This window comes from Schistocerca cancellata, chromosome 7, assembly GCF_023864275.1.
Source record: "Schistocerca cancellata isolate TAMUIC-IGC-003103 chromosome 7, iqSchCanc2.1, whole genome shotgun sequence".
NCBI lineage: Eukaryota > Metazoa > Arthropoda > Insecta > Orthoptera > Acrididae > Schistocerca > Schistocerca cancellata.
In genome coordinates, this window is record NC_064632.1 from 176,311,227 (window position 1) to 176,329,591 (window position 18,365).

At 39.2% G+C, this 18,365-nt stretch overlaps 1 protein-coding gene across 1 annotated transcript in view; it reads left to right on the forward strand.

Annotated features, from left to right (window-relative positions):
• The window catches only part of LOC126092187 (uncharacterized), a 32,452-nt gene extending 15,387 nt beyond the window's left edge, over positions 1–17,065 (forward strand). The window contains exons 4-6 of the mRNA XM_049907666.1: positions 1,223–1,386; positions 10,702–10,927; positions 15,142–17,065. Coding sequence (XP_049763623.1) covers positions 1,223–1,386; positions 10,702–10,927; positions 15,142–15,186 — 435 coding nt within the window. The 3' untranslated portion in view covers positions 15,187–17,065. The remainder of the gene's footprint in view (positions 1–1,222; positions 1,387–10,701; positions 10,928–15,141) is intronic.
• Positions 17,066–18,365: the final 1,300 nt, after the last annotated feature.

Genomic DNA, 18,365 nt, shown 5'->3' on the forward strand with positions numbered 1-18,365 from the left:
TGATGGGAGTTGGCAATGCATTCATCTAATGTATCAGTTTGTTGATTTAATTTAGTATTAGTCATATTAAATTTGGTGGTTTTAATTTGGTGGCTGTTATAGTTAGAAATTTATCAGATTTGACATCTTCAGTGTTTGTCTTCATGAGGGCTTTCTTGTTCGTGTCAACTCAAGCCTTCAATTTCAGCATCAGCTTGATCTATCCTCTCATCATTTGCATCTAGTTTCTGCACATTGTAGCCTCTAGATCAGCAACTGCCTTTAGGATTTCTTCGATTCTTCTACTTCTTGATGGCACACAATCTTAATACTCCAGAATAACTTCCTCATTTACAACAGTCACTAACACCTACTCATAAAATTCAACTAAAAACCAATCCCATTTTCACCAAGACACAAACTCGCATAAAAAAATTACAAATTGTTTTGAATAAGTGCACCTCACCAGCTCAGCCATACACTGTTTGGATCAAAATGTAGACAGTCCTGAACTGTTGTAACTCAGTCACATAAGGTTATGCATTGTTCCTCTGCCTACAGACACACACACACAAAAATACACAACACTACCGTAGCTTCTGGAACTGTAGGGTACCTTCTCAGACAGGAGAGAAGGATGGATTGGGGTAGATAAAAAAGAAGGGCATGCCACCAAGGCAGCAGGACAAGGTGTGAGTGTTATGCCCAACTTGTCTCACCATGCCTGTTGGCAATGCTGGTACATGCTCCCCTTCAGCAGATTTTTTTCTTTGCCCAAATCTGTAAAAATTTATGTATTCAGAAAACTGTCACTGTCACTTGTCCGTGTAACATTTGTGGTGTTTCCTTTGTGTTGACCATATTGAACACAACAGTCACTAGACTATCTCACTGTACCTACACTGATGTGAAAATTGGTGCCTGAAGTTATGCTTGGCTTATACGGATAAATGTGGTGGGATGTCAGCCATCAGTAGCTAGTGCATCACCGTACGGTACACCAGCTTTCAGTACTGTGTGTCATCTCGAAAGCTTCCTCTACCCTCCAGCATATTCTTGTGAGCACGTCACTGTATAAGAAGATGAAAGACACCTGTCAGTTTCTTCTTTCTTTTTTTATAATCCCTGGAAAAATTTCTTTGTTTTTAATTTTTTACATGAAGTGTACAACTGAACAACACATTCTTTTTTTTTTCATGAACTACTTTATTAATGTGTAAATATTGACGTTCTCTCAAAACAGTCCCTGTCTTGTGGGCGTGAGTTGTGTGCCCTGTTGGTGTCCCTGTTTCCAGTCGGCCTAGAAGCTGCTCCTCAGAGTCTCGTAATAAATGAAGAGTGCAACCCATTTGTACAGCTGTGGAAACCACGACCCCCGATGGACAGGCCATTAATTGATGTTGTTAGGTATGTATAAATTTAAATGTAGTTTTAAACACAACTGAGATACATAAAATGATAAAAATCTCAGTTTCTAGATATTTTCTGGAAGGTTGAAGAGCAGTAAAGCCTAACAAATTGTAGTAGTAACTGTAGTACAGTTGTTTGTATAGAAGTCATTCTGATAATTTGATTGAGTAATGAAGGCTGCTGATTTTTGAGTGGTCTTTTTCTTTATATCTTATCAGTGAGAACAGTGGCCCATATTATGGCTGCTGTTAGCACATTACTGCCTGTGTGTGATGTGGGGTAACTGATCTTGTTATGTGTTGCCAAACATTTCCATTTTATTTCAGAAAGAATTTGCCCTAATGAAATGGATATGGTTCTTATAGAGCTATTTCAGTAGACAGAGAGCTGTGCATTGAAATATGACTGAGCGAGGTGGTGTAGTGGTTAGCACACTGGACTTGCATTTGGATGGATGACGGTTCAATCCTGTGTCCAGCTAGCCCGATTTAGTTTTTCCGTGATTGCCCTAAATTGCTTCAGGCAAATGCTGGGATGGTTCCTTTGAAAGGGCATGGCCAACTTCATTCTCTAATCCAATGAGACCAATGACCTCACTGTTTGGTCTCCTCCCCCCAAATCAATCCCATCCAAGCCATTAAAATATGATATCTTTACTACTCTTACTTTGCACGATTACAAATTTCTTACTGGCGAACTATTGGACAAAATTCTTACTGTCTCCATTGACCCAATTTATCACTGTTAATCATTCAGTGAGTTTTGATGCGAACTGCCAAGCCTTGTGGCCTACCCTGTGAACTCGGTGCAATGACTCGTAGCAGGCTGCTACTATGTTCACATGCTTTGCTCAGTCAATGCGCTACCAGTCTATCCACACTGGAAGTGCTTCTCCTAACTAAGTTTCTTCAATCTCAGATCAGCTTCTTATCTTTACATTACATAGTTACTTTTTCATTGAATTCCTGAACAAGAGCTGGCTTCCATTCGGTGCCTGTACATACTAAACGTGAGATAACAATATTTACAAATATGATATTTTGTCATTACAAAAACATAAATACAATTAAAAGTTCTCATTTTTTTATTGTAATAAAAACCATTTTCACGTTTGTACACACTTCAAAAAAAGTTTTGCATGACCCCGGTTCCCAGAACTCCTGAATATAGGTGTTGACTGTGGATATTGTGTCACAGACACAGTCCCTTTGACTGTTCAGAGATATCACTAAACCAGCCATGAGGAGTGCCTATTAGACAGAGGGGGGCTGACAGCCGATTAGTTCCAGTCATTCCACCAGGAAGGGGGTACACGGCTCGAGTTGTCTGTAGTTCAACCATGCCTAGACGGTCAATACCGTGGTTTGATCGCGTCCATGTTGTTACTTTTTGCCAGGAAGGGCTCTCAACAAGGGACGTGTCCAGGTGTCGGAGTGAACCAAAGCAATGTTGTTTGGACATGGAGGAGATACAGAGAGACAGGAACTGTCAATGACATGCCTTGCTCAGGCCGCCCAAGGGCTACTAATGCAATGGATGACCTCTACCTACAGATTATGGTATGGAGGAACCCTGACAGCAACACTACCATGTTGACTAATGTTTTTCATGCAGCTACAGGATGTCATGTTAAGACTCAAACTGTGCACAATAGGCTGCATGATGGGCAACTTCACACCTGGTGTCCATGGTGAGGTCCAGCTTTGTAAACACGACACCATGCATTGTGGTACAGATGGGCCCAACAACATGCCGAATGGACTGCTCAGGATTGGCATCACATTCTCTTCACTGATGAGTGGCCCATATGCCTTCAACCAGAAAATCGTCGGAGACATGTTTTGAGGCAACCCGGTCAGGCTGAACACCTTAGACACACTGTCCAGCGAGTGCAGCAAGGTGGAAGTTCCTTGCTGTTTTGGGGCGACATTATGTGGGGCCAATGTACACTGCTGGTGGTCATGGAAGGTGCCGTAACGGCTGTGTGATACATGAATTCCATCCTCCGACTGATAGTGCAACCATATCGGCAACATATTGGTGAGGCATTTGTCTTCAAAGGTGAAAATTTGTGCTCTCATGGTGCACACCTTGTGAATGACCTCCTTCAGGATAATGACATCGCTTGACTAGTGGCCAGTGTGTTCTCCAGACATAAACCCTATCGAACGTGCCTGGGATACATTGAAAATGACTGTTTATGGACGAAGTGATCCACCAACCACTCTGAGGGATTTACGCAGAATCGCCGTTGAGGAGTGGGACAGTCTGGACCAACAATGCCTCGATGAACTTGAGAATAGTATGCCATGATGAATAAAGGCATGCATCAATGCAAGAGGGCGTGCTACTGGGTATTAGAGGTACTGGTGTGTACAGCAGTCTGGACCACCACCTGTGAAGGTCTTGCTGTTTGGTGATACAATATGCAATGTGTGATTTCCATGAGCAATAAAAAGGGCAGGAATGATGTTTATGTTGATCTTTATTCCAATTGTCTGTACAGGTTCTGGAACTCTTGGAACAGAGGTGATGCAAAACTTTTTTTGATGTGTGTAGTTGTGTCTGTATTTGAAAACATTTAACTGGCTTTCTCCTTTTGTTTTGCTTGCTGTGAGAGTAGGTGCAGCTGTCATTTTGGAATAAGATACCATGCAACCATGATTTTGTTCCCTTTCTCTCAAATGTTTTGAAAACCTGTGGGAACAAAATTCAGAGTATCTGTCATACGTTCACTATACTCAGGTGCGGTACTGCTTTCCCATTGAACCACAGACATTGCAGTTGGGTGCCTCAACGATACAGATAGGTGTAGCACAGTTACAGTCACAATGGGGGTATATCTGTGGAGGTGCCAGACAAACATGTGGTTTCTGAAGAGGGCGGCAGCCTTTTCTGTAGCTGCATGGGCAACAGTCAGGATGATTGACTGATCTGACCATGTAACATGCCCAACTTGGCCTTGCTGTGCTGATACTGCAAACAGCTGAAAGCAAGGGGAAACTGCTGTCATAATTTTTCCTGGGTGAAGACAATTCTGCCATAAGCTTAAACAATGATAGTATCTTCTTGGACAAAAACTACTGGGAGTAAAATAGACCTCGTTCACATTCCCCAGTCGGAGAATACTAAGTAGGATATCGTCATCAGAAAAAATAAAACCAGCGTTCTGTAGGTCGGAGTATGGAATGTTAGATCCATTAATTGAGCAGGTACATTAGAAAATTTAAAACAGAAAATGGATAGGTTGATGTTAGATATACTGGGAATTAGTGAAGTTTGTTGGCAGGAGGATTAGGACTTTGGTCCAGTGAGTATGGGGCTATAAATACCAAATCAGTTAGGGGTATTGCGGGAATAGCTCTAATAATGAATAAGAAAATAGGAATGTGGGTAAGCTCTACTATGAACAGTACAGTGAACACATTATCGTAAAGAAGCTGACGAAGCCAACATGCACCACAGTAGTACAGATTTATATACCAACTAACTCCACATCTGATGAAGGGATTGAAAAAATGTTTGTTGAGATAAAAGAAAAATTATTCAGATAGTTAAGGTAGAGGAAAAATTTATTGTAATGAGGGACAGGAATTCGATACTAGGAAAAGGAAAAATAGGAGGAGAATATGGAGTGGAGGAAAGGAATGGAAGTGGAAGCCTTCTGGTGGAATATTGCACAGAGCATAATTTAATCATTGCTACCTCTTGTTATAAGAATGATGAAAGAAGGTTGTACATGTATCAGAGACCTGGAGAGGATAGAAAATTTCAGAATCATTATATAATGGTAAGGCAGAGATTTTGGAACCAGATTTTAAACTGTAACAAATTTCCAGGAGTAGATGTGGAGTGTAACCACAATTTATTGGTTAGGAAACTGCAGATTAAATCTGAAGAAATTGCAAAAAGGTAGGAAATTAGAGAGACGGTTCCTGGATAGGTTGAAAGAACCAGTTGTTCTTGAGACTTTTAGTGCAAGCATTAGACAATGATTGACTGAAACAGGGGACAGGATTACAGTAAAAGAAAAATGGGTAGCTTTGAGAGATGAAATAGTGAAGGCAGAAGAGGATCAAATAGGTAAAAAGACAAGGCATAGTAAAAACCCTTGTCTAAAGAATGAGAATGACAGAAAGTGAAAAATGGCTAAGCAGGAATGGCTAGAGGACAAATGCGAGACTGTAGAAGCATATATAACTAGGGGAAAGATACGTAACACCAATAGGAAAATTGAAGTGTTCTTTGGAGAAAAGAGAAGCAGCTATACTTAATACGTCCACAGTGCAAGGAAAAACACCCAGGTAAAAAAAAATAATTGTGAAGTTTATTGTACATAAATAAATACTTTACTCCAAGGGGAGCCAGATTCAAACACAATACCTTAAAATGAGTCACATCGGTAATATTTAATGAATAAGAAAAATAACAGAAGGCTGAAGCCCTGTAATTATCTCCGATGGAAGTTGGTGTGACACAATAACTTACCTGTCGCTAAGCTCACCACTGTCAAAGCCTATATAAGACTTATACAATTCATAGTCCTGAGAGGACTAGAAAAAGTTTGAGATTGGTATAATCAATGACATGAAAAGATAATAGATATTATGAAGTCTGGCTGCAGAAATGCTTAGTTGAACGAACGCCGCTATGTTTCAACCTCCACTAAGCCGAATCCTGTAATGAACCCTTCGCGGAATGGAAATTTTTGCAAGCTCTTACCTCTTCACATGACACAGCCCCACACTTGGATTCCATCCACAACCAGATGATAGGGGGCACAGCACAGCTTTAAGTGTTTAGGGCAACATTAATTTTGATTAAATGTTGTAGTTAGGAATCTAATATCATCGCTAGGTAACATTAATTCTTTAAATTTTCAACCTTCACCCATGATGACATTACAGTACCATTGAACAATCTGAGAATAGGCAGTTACGTCACAATGAGGTGTGGGTGTAAAAGACTTACTGACAGTTGTTTCATGGTGAATATCATGTACATGATGTGATCCTGTATAGATAAATGGAAGTCTTCTAATTAACCATAGGAGCATTGGCCAAACTGTGGCTGGAAATATTGCCTAAATTATTGCATTCAGAAGGTAGAATGCAGCATTCCTCGACCACAGAACAATGGCTTTGGAACATAGCTCAGTTGTCGATAATGTTCTTGACTGCACCTTCTGTACTTTTATTACAGTTTTTCTTCAGAAAAGGACAGAACTGTAGTTTACACCAAAATTATGTAGTAGATCACTGAAAAGTCCCATCTCATTGTCAGAGTAAGGAAAGCTCTTTAATTCTCTAAGTAAGGAAGACTATCAATTTTAGTTACCTTCCTCGGGCACTAGTTGGGTATCATCAGCCATGGAAAAGTTGTAATATTTGGATGACTTGGAAGGGTTTTCGGTGTGACATGTAGTTACATGCAAATGCTTTCTTTCTGTGTTCATCCTTGAGAGTATTTTTCAGTTAACGACAGTGCCCTTTGAGACAGAGGGTAGTCAAGGCAACTGAGGTGCCTACAACTGGAAGAGTTCCCATTAGACTGAATAACACACAAAATTATGCTGGCATGTCCACCTTCAGAAGGTGAAATATTTTGTACTGCCTGTAGGCACACAGGAAAGTACACAACACTATCATTGCCTCCGGTACTATTAGTTCCTTTCTTGGGCAGGAGGGTGGGACAGGTTGGGGAGATTAAAAAGGCAAGGAAGGCCACTCAACTCTCGAATGACAAGGAGCCACCTGTTATGGAGACAGGGGGAGGAGAGGCAGAGGTGAGGTGACATGTGCCAGAGGCAGTGGGAGGTTAAATGTAGTACAATGGTAAGCAATGTGCCAGTGTCAGGATGGGTTAAGAGGAGGAGAAATGTGTGGACTGCATTTTGCTTATTCTGCACCCACGTTAACTGTGGGAGACAATATCGATTAATGTAGAGTGCAGCAAATTTCATCACTAACAATGCAGATGTGGACACAGCACACTGAGTAATAACATTATTAACTAGAAGTGAAATTCTGTCTGCCCTATCTGTTGAATTTCTGGTGTGGCAATTAACACTGCTGTGTTGGGAATGGAATTAAAAGGTTCCAATGGCTCTGAAGCTACAAAAATTCATTGTTGGAGTATAATGGCAGTAACTGCAATTTCATAGTAGTCGCAGTGGCTATCCTTGAGAAAATTGAGACAGCAAGAAAATCAAGACAGAAAAGTAAAGGGTAACACTGATAGTACAACTGTATCTGTTGTCTTGTGCAACATTTGTACTATGCTAATCTACATTTCAGAACCACAATCTTGTCATCACGGCACCAGTTTTACGTAAACGACCTTTGTCATGATGTTGTCTCGTGTCGAGTGAAGGTCCTCATATAAAAACTGAGTCCCTGGTGATGAATATGTGACTCTGGAATGTACATTGGCATAGTAAAAATGCTATACAAGGAAGAAGATGCACTTCAATTATTGAGGTTTCCATTTATAACTGTAATATTGATCTTAAAGTAAATTTTGGTTCTGATATTTTAAAATTCACATTCAGTGAATCCCTTTAATGTAGTACACAACTGTGCTGTGTAGTTTCTTCAATTGCTTCACAGTGCACTTCAGTAGCTGAAAAGTTTAATTTCTTTCAATTAAAACTTTCTTCTGGACGCAATTACTTTAGCAATCGCGGGTAACATATGAAGATTTTGTGTTTATGAGCAATGCCCTTCCTGATATGGACAAAAAGCTTTTGGAACTGTTATAATTTTTCCAAGTAACCACCTGTTACAGATGATGCAGAATTGGCCAAAAGTAGCAATAATTTATCCTGAGGAATTTTACTTTGTGGAATTAATTCTTTAGAAAAGATTGTGCAGTTCCTCGTTCATTGGTTCTAGCCATTGTCCCAATACTTCAATGCATAGTTCAGCTGTGCATTGAGACCTCAGCATTCTCACCAAATCTGTAAGAATGTCTCTGTAAAAAGCCTTTCAACCTGCTGCAGCGGGTAGGTGATTGACGGTGAGCAAGCCCAGTGGCTCGACTGTTCTGATGCCTCCACTGGGCATTCAACGCAATTCTTTAGTGAGACTGGTCCTCGTCATGCCTAATTCCTGACTCTCTCTCTCTCTCTCTCTCTCTCATATCCTCATTATGCCACGAAGTGCTGCCTAATTGGATTTCCAGAACTTGGACCACTTCTCAAGGTGTGTGTGTGTGTGTGTGTGTGTGTGTGTGTGTGTGTGTGTGTGTGTGTGTGTGTGTGTGTAGGTGGGTGGGTGGATGGGGCAGGGGGGAGGGGGGGGGGGTGCTCTGTGAGTTGCCACTCCTCTGACCCAACTGTAGAAAGCTACAGTCTGTCTGTCTTGGATGGGTAACAATTAAAATAACTTATTTCTGAAGATATAGAAAACTGTTGCTACAAAGGAATGTGGTACACTGTTTAGGTTATGAGGAACAGGCATTGCGCAAATGTGACCTTAACTTCGTTTCATTGTACATTTTCTTGTGCAGAATGAAACAGATGTGTCCTGGTACGGCAGCTGACGTACTCTCAAGAAGTGGCACCGGTTTCATAAGGGTTAACAAGTGAAGCAAAAGGATGGTCACAAATGAGGCAGTGCATGTTGTATGGGCCTAAAACTGAGCTTTATGTCTCTGCAGGTGGGAATTTGCGGGAACACCTGTTTAGGGAACACTTAAAACACGTGTTACAAACATCATATGGGATATCTGTAGCACTATATAGGTGTCACATTTTTGAAATGGGGCAATACACATACCCTGCTTACAAAAACCTATCACAGATAACCATATTACAGTGTCTGCACTTTGATTCAAGTGCAAGTGTTTGACAAGTGTGTCATGAAATGTTTGTAAGGCAGAAGTATGTTTAGTGTATTTAATATGATTACGCTTCATACTCGCTCCATTTGTAAAGAGTACAAAGACCGAGTGAGTACAGTTTTCACCAACGGGGAGAATTCTTTTAGTAGTTTCTTGACATGGCTGACATTTGTGTTATTGTATTGATTGATCATTTGTGACATACTGAGACGAGAGGGCATCTGAACTGACATGTTGTACAGGGTACTTACTAATCCCTATAGTACAATTGTCACTAATTGTTACTGCCCACTGAAATTTGATACGTATTGCGTTACCTGTGCTCGCCTGTGAAGGTCATGCGTCCTGTTCTGATGACCAAGTAGACTGACACAATTGAACTCACTGTGAAATGTTTACCTGTGCTACTAGAAAATGTGCCATAGGCATTCAGTACATGACACTGTATGTACATGACTGAACCCCCCATGTACCACAGTTTCTGACATATGCTGGTTTTGGGTGACACCTGCCTGAGAAGATGGATCAGAGGTCAAGATTTGGTGCTTCTCTGTACCTAGTCTTCCTGGCTCGGTCACAATGACTTTCACAGCAAACAGAATGTATGGTATTTACTACTGTGGTGAACCATATAAACAATTCACAACAGCTTATCTGTAATGTCTGTGCAGTCATTTGATGATGTGATTTTAGTACAAACGAGCATCTTTACTGGTTGATGTTGCAGCATTTGTAAGTGTGTGTTGCTTTCAATGGCAGGCTGTTTTGGCACCTCTTGTGTTGTTGTTCTGTGTGTCTTACAATGTAAATCGTTAAGAATAACTTGTGCAGTGTGTATTAGTAGGAACATTTTGTCTTGTTTTGAGCCTTGGAGTTGCCATGTAACACGTATTACAGTTGTTCTGAAACACCTTGCATGTGATACAGGATTTTAACTTTGCTGATGAATATCCCTGAAATTCCTGATAGGTGCGACCCCACCCCCTACCCGTCCCAAAGGGTGCCTTCTTTTTATTCTGTCCTCTCTGTATCTGTAGATATTGACACAGCTGCATCCTGTAAGCAGAGAATTTTGGTGCCAAGTTTCCCCATTTGTTTTTTGTTTTATGCTGTGAACTGTAGTAGTAGTACAGATAAGACAGCGATAGTTCCATTAGAACAGGACTGGATTATCATTAAATGCCTCTTTGTGTTCTTGACAGGTAAATACCTTGTGGGAATAATGAAGTGAACACTGATGTAATACAGAGTTTGTGCTGTGAAAAATAAATAAATAATTTTTACTAATTATCGAACAAATTTGTCATCGAAATCTTGATCGAGTGTCGTTGTTATCTTCACTTTTTCCTAAGCTAATTGGAGGTTAATGTAGTTTCCGTAGAATATTTGAAATGTTTTAATTTTTTCCATTTGTTGCAGAGAAGCAATGACTGTTCTCTGTAAAATGTTTTTCTTCATTTTTCCCATCAGTGACAAAAAGCAGCACTCCATCTTCCGCACTGCAGTGAGAATTACTAGTGTTCTGTCTAGTAGGTCCAGAGGACTGGGTTCAGATGGCCATTCTGTCACCCGCAGTGCCACAAGTGCTCCGGCAGCAGCTAGTGGTAGCAGCAGCGAGTCGGGTGGTGAGAGGGCGGAGCCTCTCAGTGTCATCCGCATACGCCTCAATCCCATGGACTTTGAGTACTTCACTTCAGTAAGTGTGTAAGCCAGTATTGCTGCCAGGGAGTACCTCATTTGTTCGTTCCTTCCTTCCTTACCACTTTTATCAACCATTGCTTCTGTGTTTATTTCTTACAGGTTGAAATTTTTGTAATTTATCAATATTCCTGAAATTTTCAATGAAGATGGTGTAACAGCTATCTCCTCCTTCACCTCCTGCACTTAAAGTAATACATTGATATTAGTTTGATTAATGGTTTTTCATAGTCTTCTGCATTTGAAGGCTATCCTTTTAGCTTAGAGTGTATCAGTGATCTTTTTCACTTGATCTGTTCCTTACTTTCAAGGGTTTCTTCTCAGCCTTACATCTTGTATCCTTCTGTCCTACCCCCTTCCTTTCATTTCCCACAATTCATTATTGAATATTCCCTGACAGTACTACTTTTTATTGTTGTTAAGAATTAGTGTCTTTTGTCAAATGGTTAACTTCGGAATAAGTTGTAATTTTTCATCTGTCTCTTTGCAGAGCTCTATATACGGGGTGTTCAAAAAGTCTCTCCCCAGTGCATTATGATTGTTATTCGCATGTACCGTATGATTAAATTGTGTATTCAACAACAAGGGGGACACTTTCAATATTTAATGTGAAAATTTGTAAGTAAAAATGAATATTCAATAAATTAATAACTTGTATTTCACTGAGTTTCATTTCGGTATATTCACTGTGGCATATGGCACACGCAGCTAACAGTCATACGGCACTGCGGAGAAACTTTTTGAACACACGTATTTTTAGCAGGAGTCACCTCTCAAATATGCTGAATTATTGTAGTTAAGCAGTGATTAGTATCTATGCGTAAGTTTTGAAGTAGCTGTAATTTTATACTAAAGTTTGAGTTACTTGTGTAATGTCCTGTAAGACATTTATTCACCAATGTTTGATGACATCAGTTGGCACGCAAGAGCTATTAATTTACTTATTCTGTAGAGAGCCTAATGTTGTAGAGAATATAATGTGTTGGGTTTGTGACTGACTAATTACTAAATCTATTTATTGTGCTGGTTCTCTCTGTTTAAGCCATGCTCTCTCCTCTATCCTCTTTACTGTCCTTACAGAAACCAGTGTTCTCTCCGTATACACCTATTTTCGTCTACTTTCAGCTTGCCAATAATTCTTTTAAATTTAGATTGAAAAGCACATTGGATTGGAGAGTGACTTGATTAATCCTATAATTGATGTTAAAAGTGTAATTAGTAATTTAGTTAAATTTTATCTTTGTCTTGGGAGTACAGCATAAGCTCACCAGACAAAAAAATTAGTCATCCCTAGAGAAATAGTTATAAACATCATTTAATAGTGTGTAATTCCACCCCTGGACTTGATAACCACCTAGATTCATTTAAGAAGTGAGTCCACAAGTTGTGCAGGTACATCCATCCAGTTTAAGCCACTCACTGATGATATGACCATTCAATTCCACCAAATTGCTAGGATGCTAATGTTGACCCACTGTTCCAACATGACCCACAGATTTTCTGTGACATTCAATTTAGGTGATTTTGTAGTCCAGTTAATATGTAATAGTGTGGGGAAATGTTCAGGAAACTACTCATATACTCTTCCAGTCCGATGAACTTTGCTGTTGTAGTCTTTATGTGCTTGTGTGAGCAGTGGCCTCTTGCAAGGTGGCAGACACCAAATGTTCATTGCATGCAGTTCCTGTCGCAATGTTATCTCGCTAACAGGTTGGGATAGAACTTCAGTTGCTGGCTACAGCAATTTCAGTGAGGTCTCTAAGTGATTTTGATTCATAAGTGGTGAAAGGCATCTCCAGTCCCTCTGTAAGGATCTTTTTCCAACTACGACACTGATTACGTGTTTTGCGGCCATGTGTGTTGCACCACTTCTTGTAGACAGATTTAACATTCCACTGTGAAACACTGACAAATCCAGCAACTTCACACACCGTATGGGCCTGAGCATCGCCAAACACGATGGCTTCTTTTTGCCATTTACCCATTTTTAAGTACAATGTCTGCTTGAAACAAAAATGTCTCACCGATTGCTGGAGCCTTATGCTTACGTAGAGGCAGTGTGTGCGTGGTTGACCATGTGACTTGATCACTGCTCTGTCTGTAAAGGCTGAATGATTCATATGTGCATGTGTACTGGTGTGGCTAATTTTTTGCCCGGTGAGCTTATTTCGCTAGTATGCCTGACAGCCACTCAAAATTCACGTCAGTTAATACTGTTGGAGGTACCTGATGTCAGTGTAGACACTTCTAGATACCAGTGTTTTGATAACCTGAAATTATGACTTTAATATTATATTCAACAGTGTAACACATGTAAATTGGAGTGTTTTAACTTCTTCTTACATTGTGGATGTAAACTGGATAATCTCAGTGGGCAGTTCTCACCTACAGTGGCAACCCTTCTGGTGATTCGTAAAAAGAAAAATATCAGTTACACTTTGATTCTTCAGTCTATGGTTCTGCTCTGTTAATCGGACAAAATATCATTCTTTTTCCATTTATCCTAAAGAAGTTTACCAGAATACTCCATCTGAGTGCTGCCTCTTTTTTTTTCTCCTTCTATTTCTGTAATAATGCAAAGCTATCCCTTAATCATCCTTCTTAAAGCCTCTCTTTTCTTCCATTAAATGAATTTGCAATTGCAAATAAGAACAGTCATCAGGTGTAGAATTGAATGATGACAGTGAAAATCTGTGCCAGACCAGGAGTCGAACCCAGATTTCTCACTTATCGTGAGTTGTTGACCTACCCTTTGGCTACTCATGCATGACTCACAGTCAGACCCAAACTTCCATATGTTATCAACTATATGTCTTTTCTTCCTCCCTCCAGATTTTTGTCTCATTACAAAATCTGTGCTCACTTCCCATCTTTCACTGGAGAGCTGCTACTGCTTTTGCTCCACTACACACACACATTCATCATTGTACCATTACTGAAACTTAGTGTCATTTGCTTGTTGTTCTCGTTGTTGTTGTTGTTGTTTTGGTGGTTGTGGTTGTTGTTGTTGTTGTTGTGGTGGTGGTGGTGGTGGTGGTGGTGGTGGTGGTGGTTGTCGTCGTCCGACGGAGGACTGGTTTTATGCAGCTCTCCATGTTACTCTATGGTGTACAAGCCTCTTCATCTCCAAGTATCCACTGCAACCTACATTTACTTGAATCTGCTTACTGTACTCTTCTCGTGGTCTCCCTGTGCATTTTTTGTTGCCCACACTTCCCTCCAATAATAAACTGACAGTTTCTTGATACTTACCCAACCCCATCCTTTACTCAAGCTGCGCCACAAATTTCTTTTCTCCCTGATTTGGATCAGTACATTCTTATTCATTACCCAGTCTATTCATCTTACCTTCAGCATTCTCCTGTAGTACCACATTTTCAAAAGCCTGTATTCTCTTCTTGTCTAGCCTGTTTACTGTCCATGTTTCACTTCTGTAACAGACTACAGTGCAGTCAAATATCTCCATTAAAGACTTCCTGACAGTTAAATTTATTTTGGATGTTAACAAATTTACCATTTTCTTAACTGTCTGTCTTTTTATCGCCAGTCTGTGTTATATAACCTCTCTGTTTCAGCTGTTGTCAGTTATTTTGCTTACCACATAAACCTCCTCTGCTACATTTAGCATGTTGTTCCCTAATCTAATTTCCTCAGTGTCACCTCATTTAATTTGAGTACCTTTGTGTTACTTGTGTTGATGTTCATCTTATAACATCTTTTCAAGTCACTATCCATTCTATTCAATAGATCTTTGCTGTTTCTAACAGAATTATGATGTCATTGGAAATTCTTAAAGGTTTTTATCTCTTCTCCCTGACTTTTAACTTTCTGATGTGTTCAAATCGATAAATTTCGAACTTTGCTGTAAATTATTTGTCAACAGCTAGCAGCACTGGTGTCTTCTCACCTTCTCCAACCGATTTTCGTTGTTGTGTGCTTCAGTACCTATGTGACTGCTCTGTTATTTGTAAGGTGAATAGACAGCACCCATTTGCATTTTGTTTCAGCAGTTCATTTCTTTGACTATCAACATAACTTAGTAAGTAGTTCAGAGCTAATTTAGAATTTAAAATGCTGTTATTTTCCTTTTGGGCTGTGTTATCGCATGTTGTGGCTAACCAACTATCAAGTAGCAGCTTGACACACTGTGCCTGTTTGTGTTATTTTCTACAAATTTTATGATTTTATGTGGGGTATACTTGATCATTTCAGGCAACCTCCTTGAACCATATCATGTTGGTGAAGTCCAAAAGCTGATGTTGAAAGAGGATAATAATAAAATTCAGGATTTTGAAGAAGAAGTGAACACAGATTTTGATAACGTAGTTGAAGTTCAGCAGGAAGATTCAGAAACAGAGGAAGACAACAGTGAAGATGATGTGGAAGTACTTCAGGAAAACAACCCTTACCGTATTGGAAGGGACAGAGAGACAAAATGGAATAAGTTCCACCATTGCAGAGTGTACATTTCAGGGTCCACAATACTATTTGAAAATTACTTCGGCTTATAGGTGCAGCGAAGGCAGAAAGAATGCTTTTGGAATGTTGGAATTGCCTCATAAGTGATGACATTTTGTCAGTTGTAGTTTTGTATACAAATCAGTATAGTGAGAGTGTTGGAACTTCATTTTAGCATGAGAGAGATGTAAAACCAGTAAATGTTTTTGAATTGAAAGCCTTCATTGGTCTCTTATTTTTAGCTGATGTTAACAAAAGTAACAGAAAAAGCTTAGAGGTCTGTGGGAACTAATTGAGATAGCATTGAAAAATTTTGCCTTATAATGAACATAAAATGTTTCAAATTCATTTTGTGGTGTCTTGCATTTGACAAGTCATGGGACTTGCAATCAAAGAAGATGATTAGGCAAAATAACAGTGATTCTAAAAATATTTTTGATGTTTGTACAGAACTGCTAGAAATCCTATACCTTCAAAGAAAATGTTATAGTAGGTAGATGGAAAAACTGGAAGGATTCTGTGGAAAGTGCAGTTTTCTCCAATATGAATCAATCAAACCAAACAACTGTGGAATTAAGATGTATGCTCGTGTGGATTACCAAATATTTTAACTGTGTGATTTGGAAATATATTCTGAATTGCAACCAGAAGGATTACACCACATGAGCAATAAACCTTAGATGTTCTGCATCTGTGTGAACCTATTAATCACTCATGTTGAAATATGGCACAGACAACTGGGTTACTAGTATTGGCTTGACAGAAGAAGAAAAATATCTTTATTTTGTTGGGAGGATGAAGAAAGACGTGTGAGATTCCTCTGGAGTTTGCAACCAGTGAAGGAAGGGCTGTTCACAGTTCACTTTTTGGCTTCAAGAAAGGCTGTTCCCCAGCTTCTGTGTTCCTAAAAGTGGAAGTGTGTGGTACAGGGATCAAGTTTGCATGAAGATTATTCAATAGATACTGACACTGGAGATAAACAGAAGCCATCCGTTGTAACATTTTATAATAGCACCAAATGTGGAGTTGACACTACGGATAAGTTGACCACTTCATATGGTGTTGCAAGAAATGTGTGCAGTTGTTCCATGCTTATATCTTTTGCATGATCAATATGAGCAGAATCATTGCACAAGTAATTTAGTGTGGTGACAGTTAGAATTGTATCCGAAGAAAAGGATTCCTGAAACAACTACCGTATTCATTAGTTCTACCTCACTTGGTTTGAAGAAGCTTGGACACCTAAGGAATTCAAAGGGTTTTCAACTGACGCTACAACATTATAAGTCAACATGTGAAGAAAAAGTGGAAGAAGCAAGCAGAAATGGAGAAAAAGGAACTGAGATCAAGAAGAAAAGATGTAGCACCTGCACAGTAAAGAAACGACTGACAAAACATTGTATCAAAATGTCACAAGATTTGTTCTGTGTGATGCACACTGAAACTTTTTGCTCTGAGAGTGGTAAAATTCCTCATATGTTCCACAGTCCAAAAATGACGACGAGACAAATGTTTGAGTAATGTTATTATTGTTGTTGTGCTCTAATGTTGTCTTTGCCTTTCTGTAAAGATATTTATAATTTATAATGAGTTGCATTACTGAAATTTAATAAAGAAGCAAGTGAAAAAGCAACACTGTTATCATATGTTATCCCAGTCCAACAGTGCCAATAAGAAAACTGAGTGTTTAATATTTCAATTGTTGTTATGCTCTTATGTCTTCTTTGTCTTGCTTTAAATATATTTTCCATTTATAATGTGTTTTGTTAATGATATTTAATAAATAATCATGAGAATAAGCAATTTGATTCACCATACCCAATCTCAGTGAAAAAAGAAAGAAAAGGTGTGTGAAAGAAGATTAATACACTTTTGAAAATTCACGTTTGTTTCCTGTACTGCTTGGTCAGTGTACAGATTGAATTACATGAAGGATAGGCTGCAACACTGTCTCAATGCCTTCTCAACTACTGCTTCTCTTTCATGCCATTTGACTCTTGTAACTGATGTTTGTGTTCAAGATATAGGTAGCTTTTTGCTCCCTGTATTTTATCCCTGCTACCTTCAGGATTTTGAAGAATGTAGTTCAATCAAAATTATCAACAGCTTTCTTAAGTCTAGAAATGCATAATCCTGTGTTCCAACAGTTCTCTGGAACTCTAACTGGTCTTCTGTTAGGTCAGAGTTTTTACATTCTTGTGTAAATAATTCATCTCAGTATCTTGCAATGAAGACTTCTGGTTCAGTAATATTCACACTTGTCAGCACCTCCCTTCTTTGTAAGTCGGGTTCTTACATTCTTCTAGAAGTCTGAAAGTTTTGTGCATATTGGACACAATGTGGAATAGTTTTGTCATGACTGACTAGTCCAAGAAAGTCAATAATTCTGAGGGAAAGTCATATACTCTAGAGGCCTCGGTTTGGCTTACGTCTTTCAATGCTCTGTCAGCTCTCTCTCTGTCGTACTTGCCGTCTCACATTCATCTGCTTTCGCTTTTTTTTCTATAATATTGACTTCAAATCTATTTCTCTTGTACAACACTTCTATACATGTTATAAAAAACTATGCATATAAAGTTTGGAGTACTTCAAAGAGGTGAAAAGAAAAACATTTTTTTATATGACAGTAGTGTCAGAGATACACCAGTTCCCTTCTAAGGCTCGATGAAGGTTTTGATGCTAGTGATGTTCACAGTTTAAACTGCTGGGTGGACACAACAAAATCTTTTTGATTATACCACAATAACATTGCAACACATGACATCTCCTTCCCATTCCCTATGTATGTTAACAAAACTTAAAAGTAACTATAAATGGACACACAAATATTATGAAATGTGAACAGCCTCCATGGTTTCAACCTTTTACCCCTTATTATCTGGTTTTTTCATTTGTTTCCATTTTACTCTCCATAAGCCAGTTATCTGTTGCTTTATTGATTGAGTGTGTGTAATTTGTGTGGGAGGCGTAACACACAG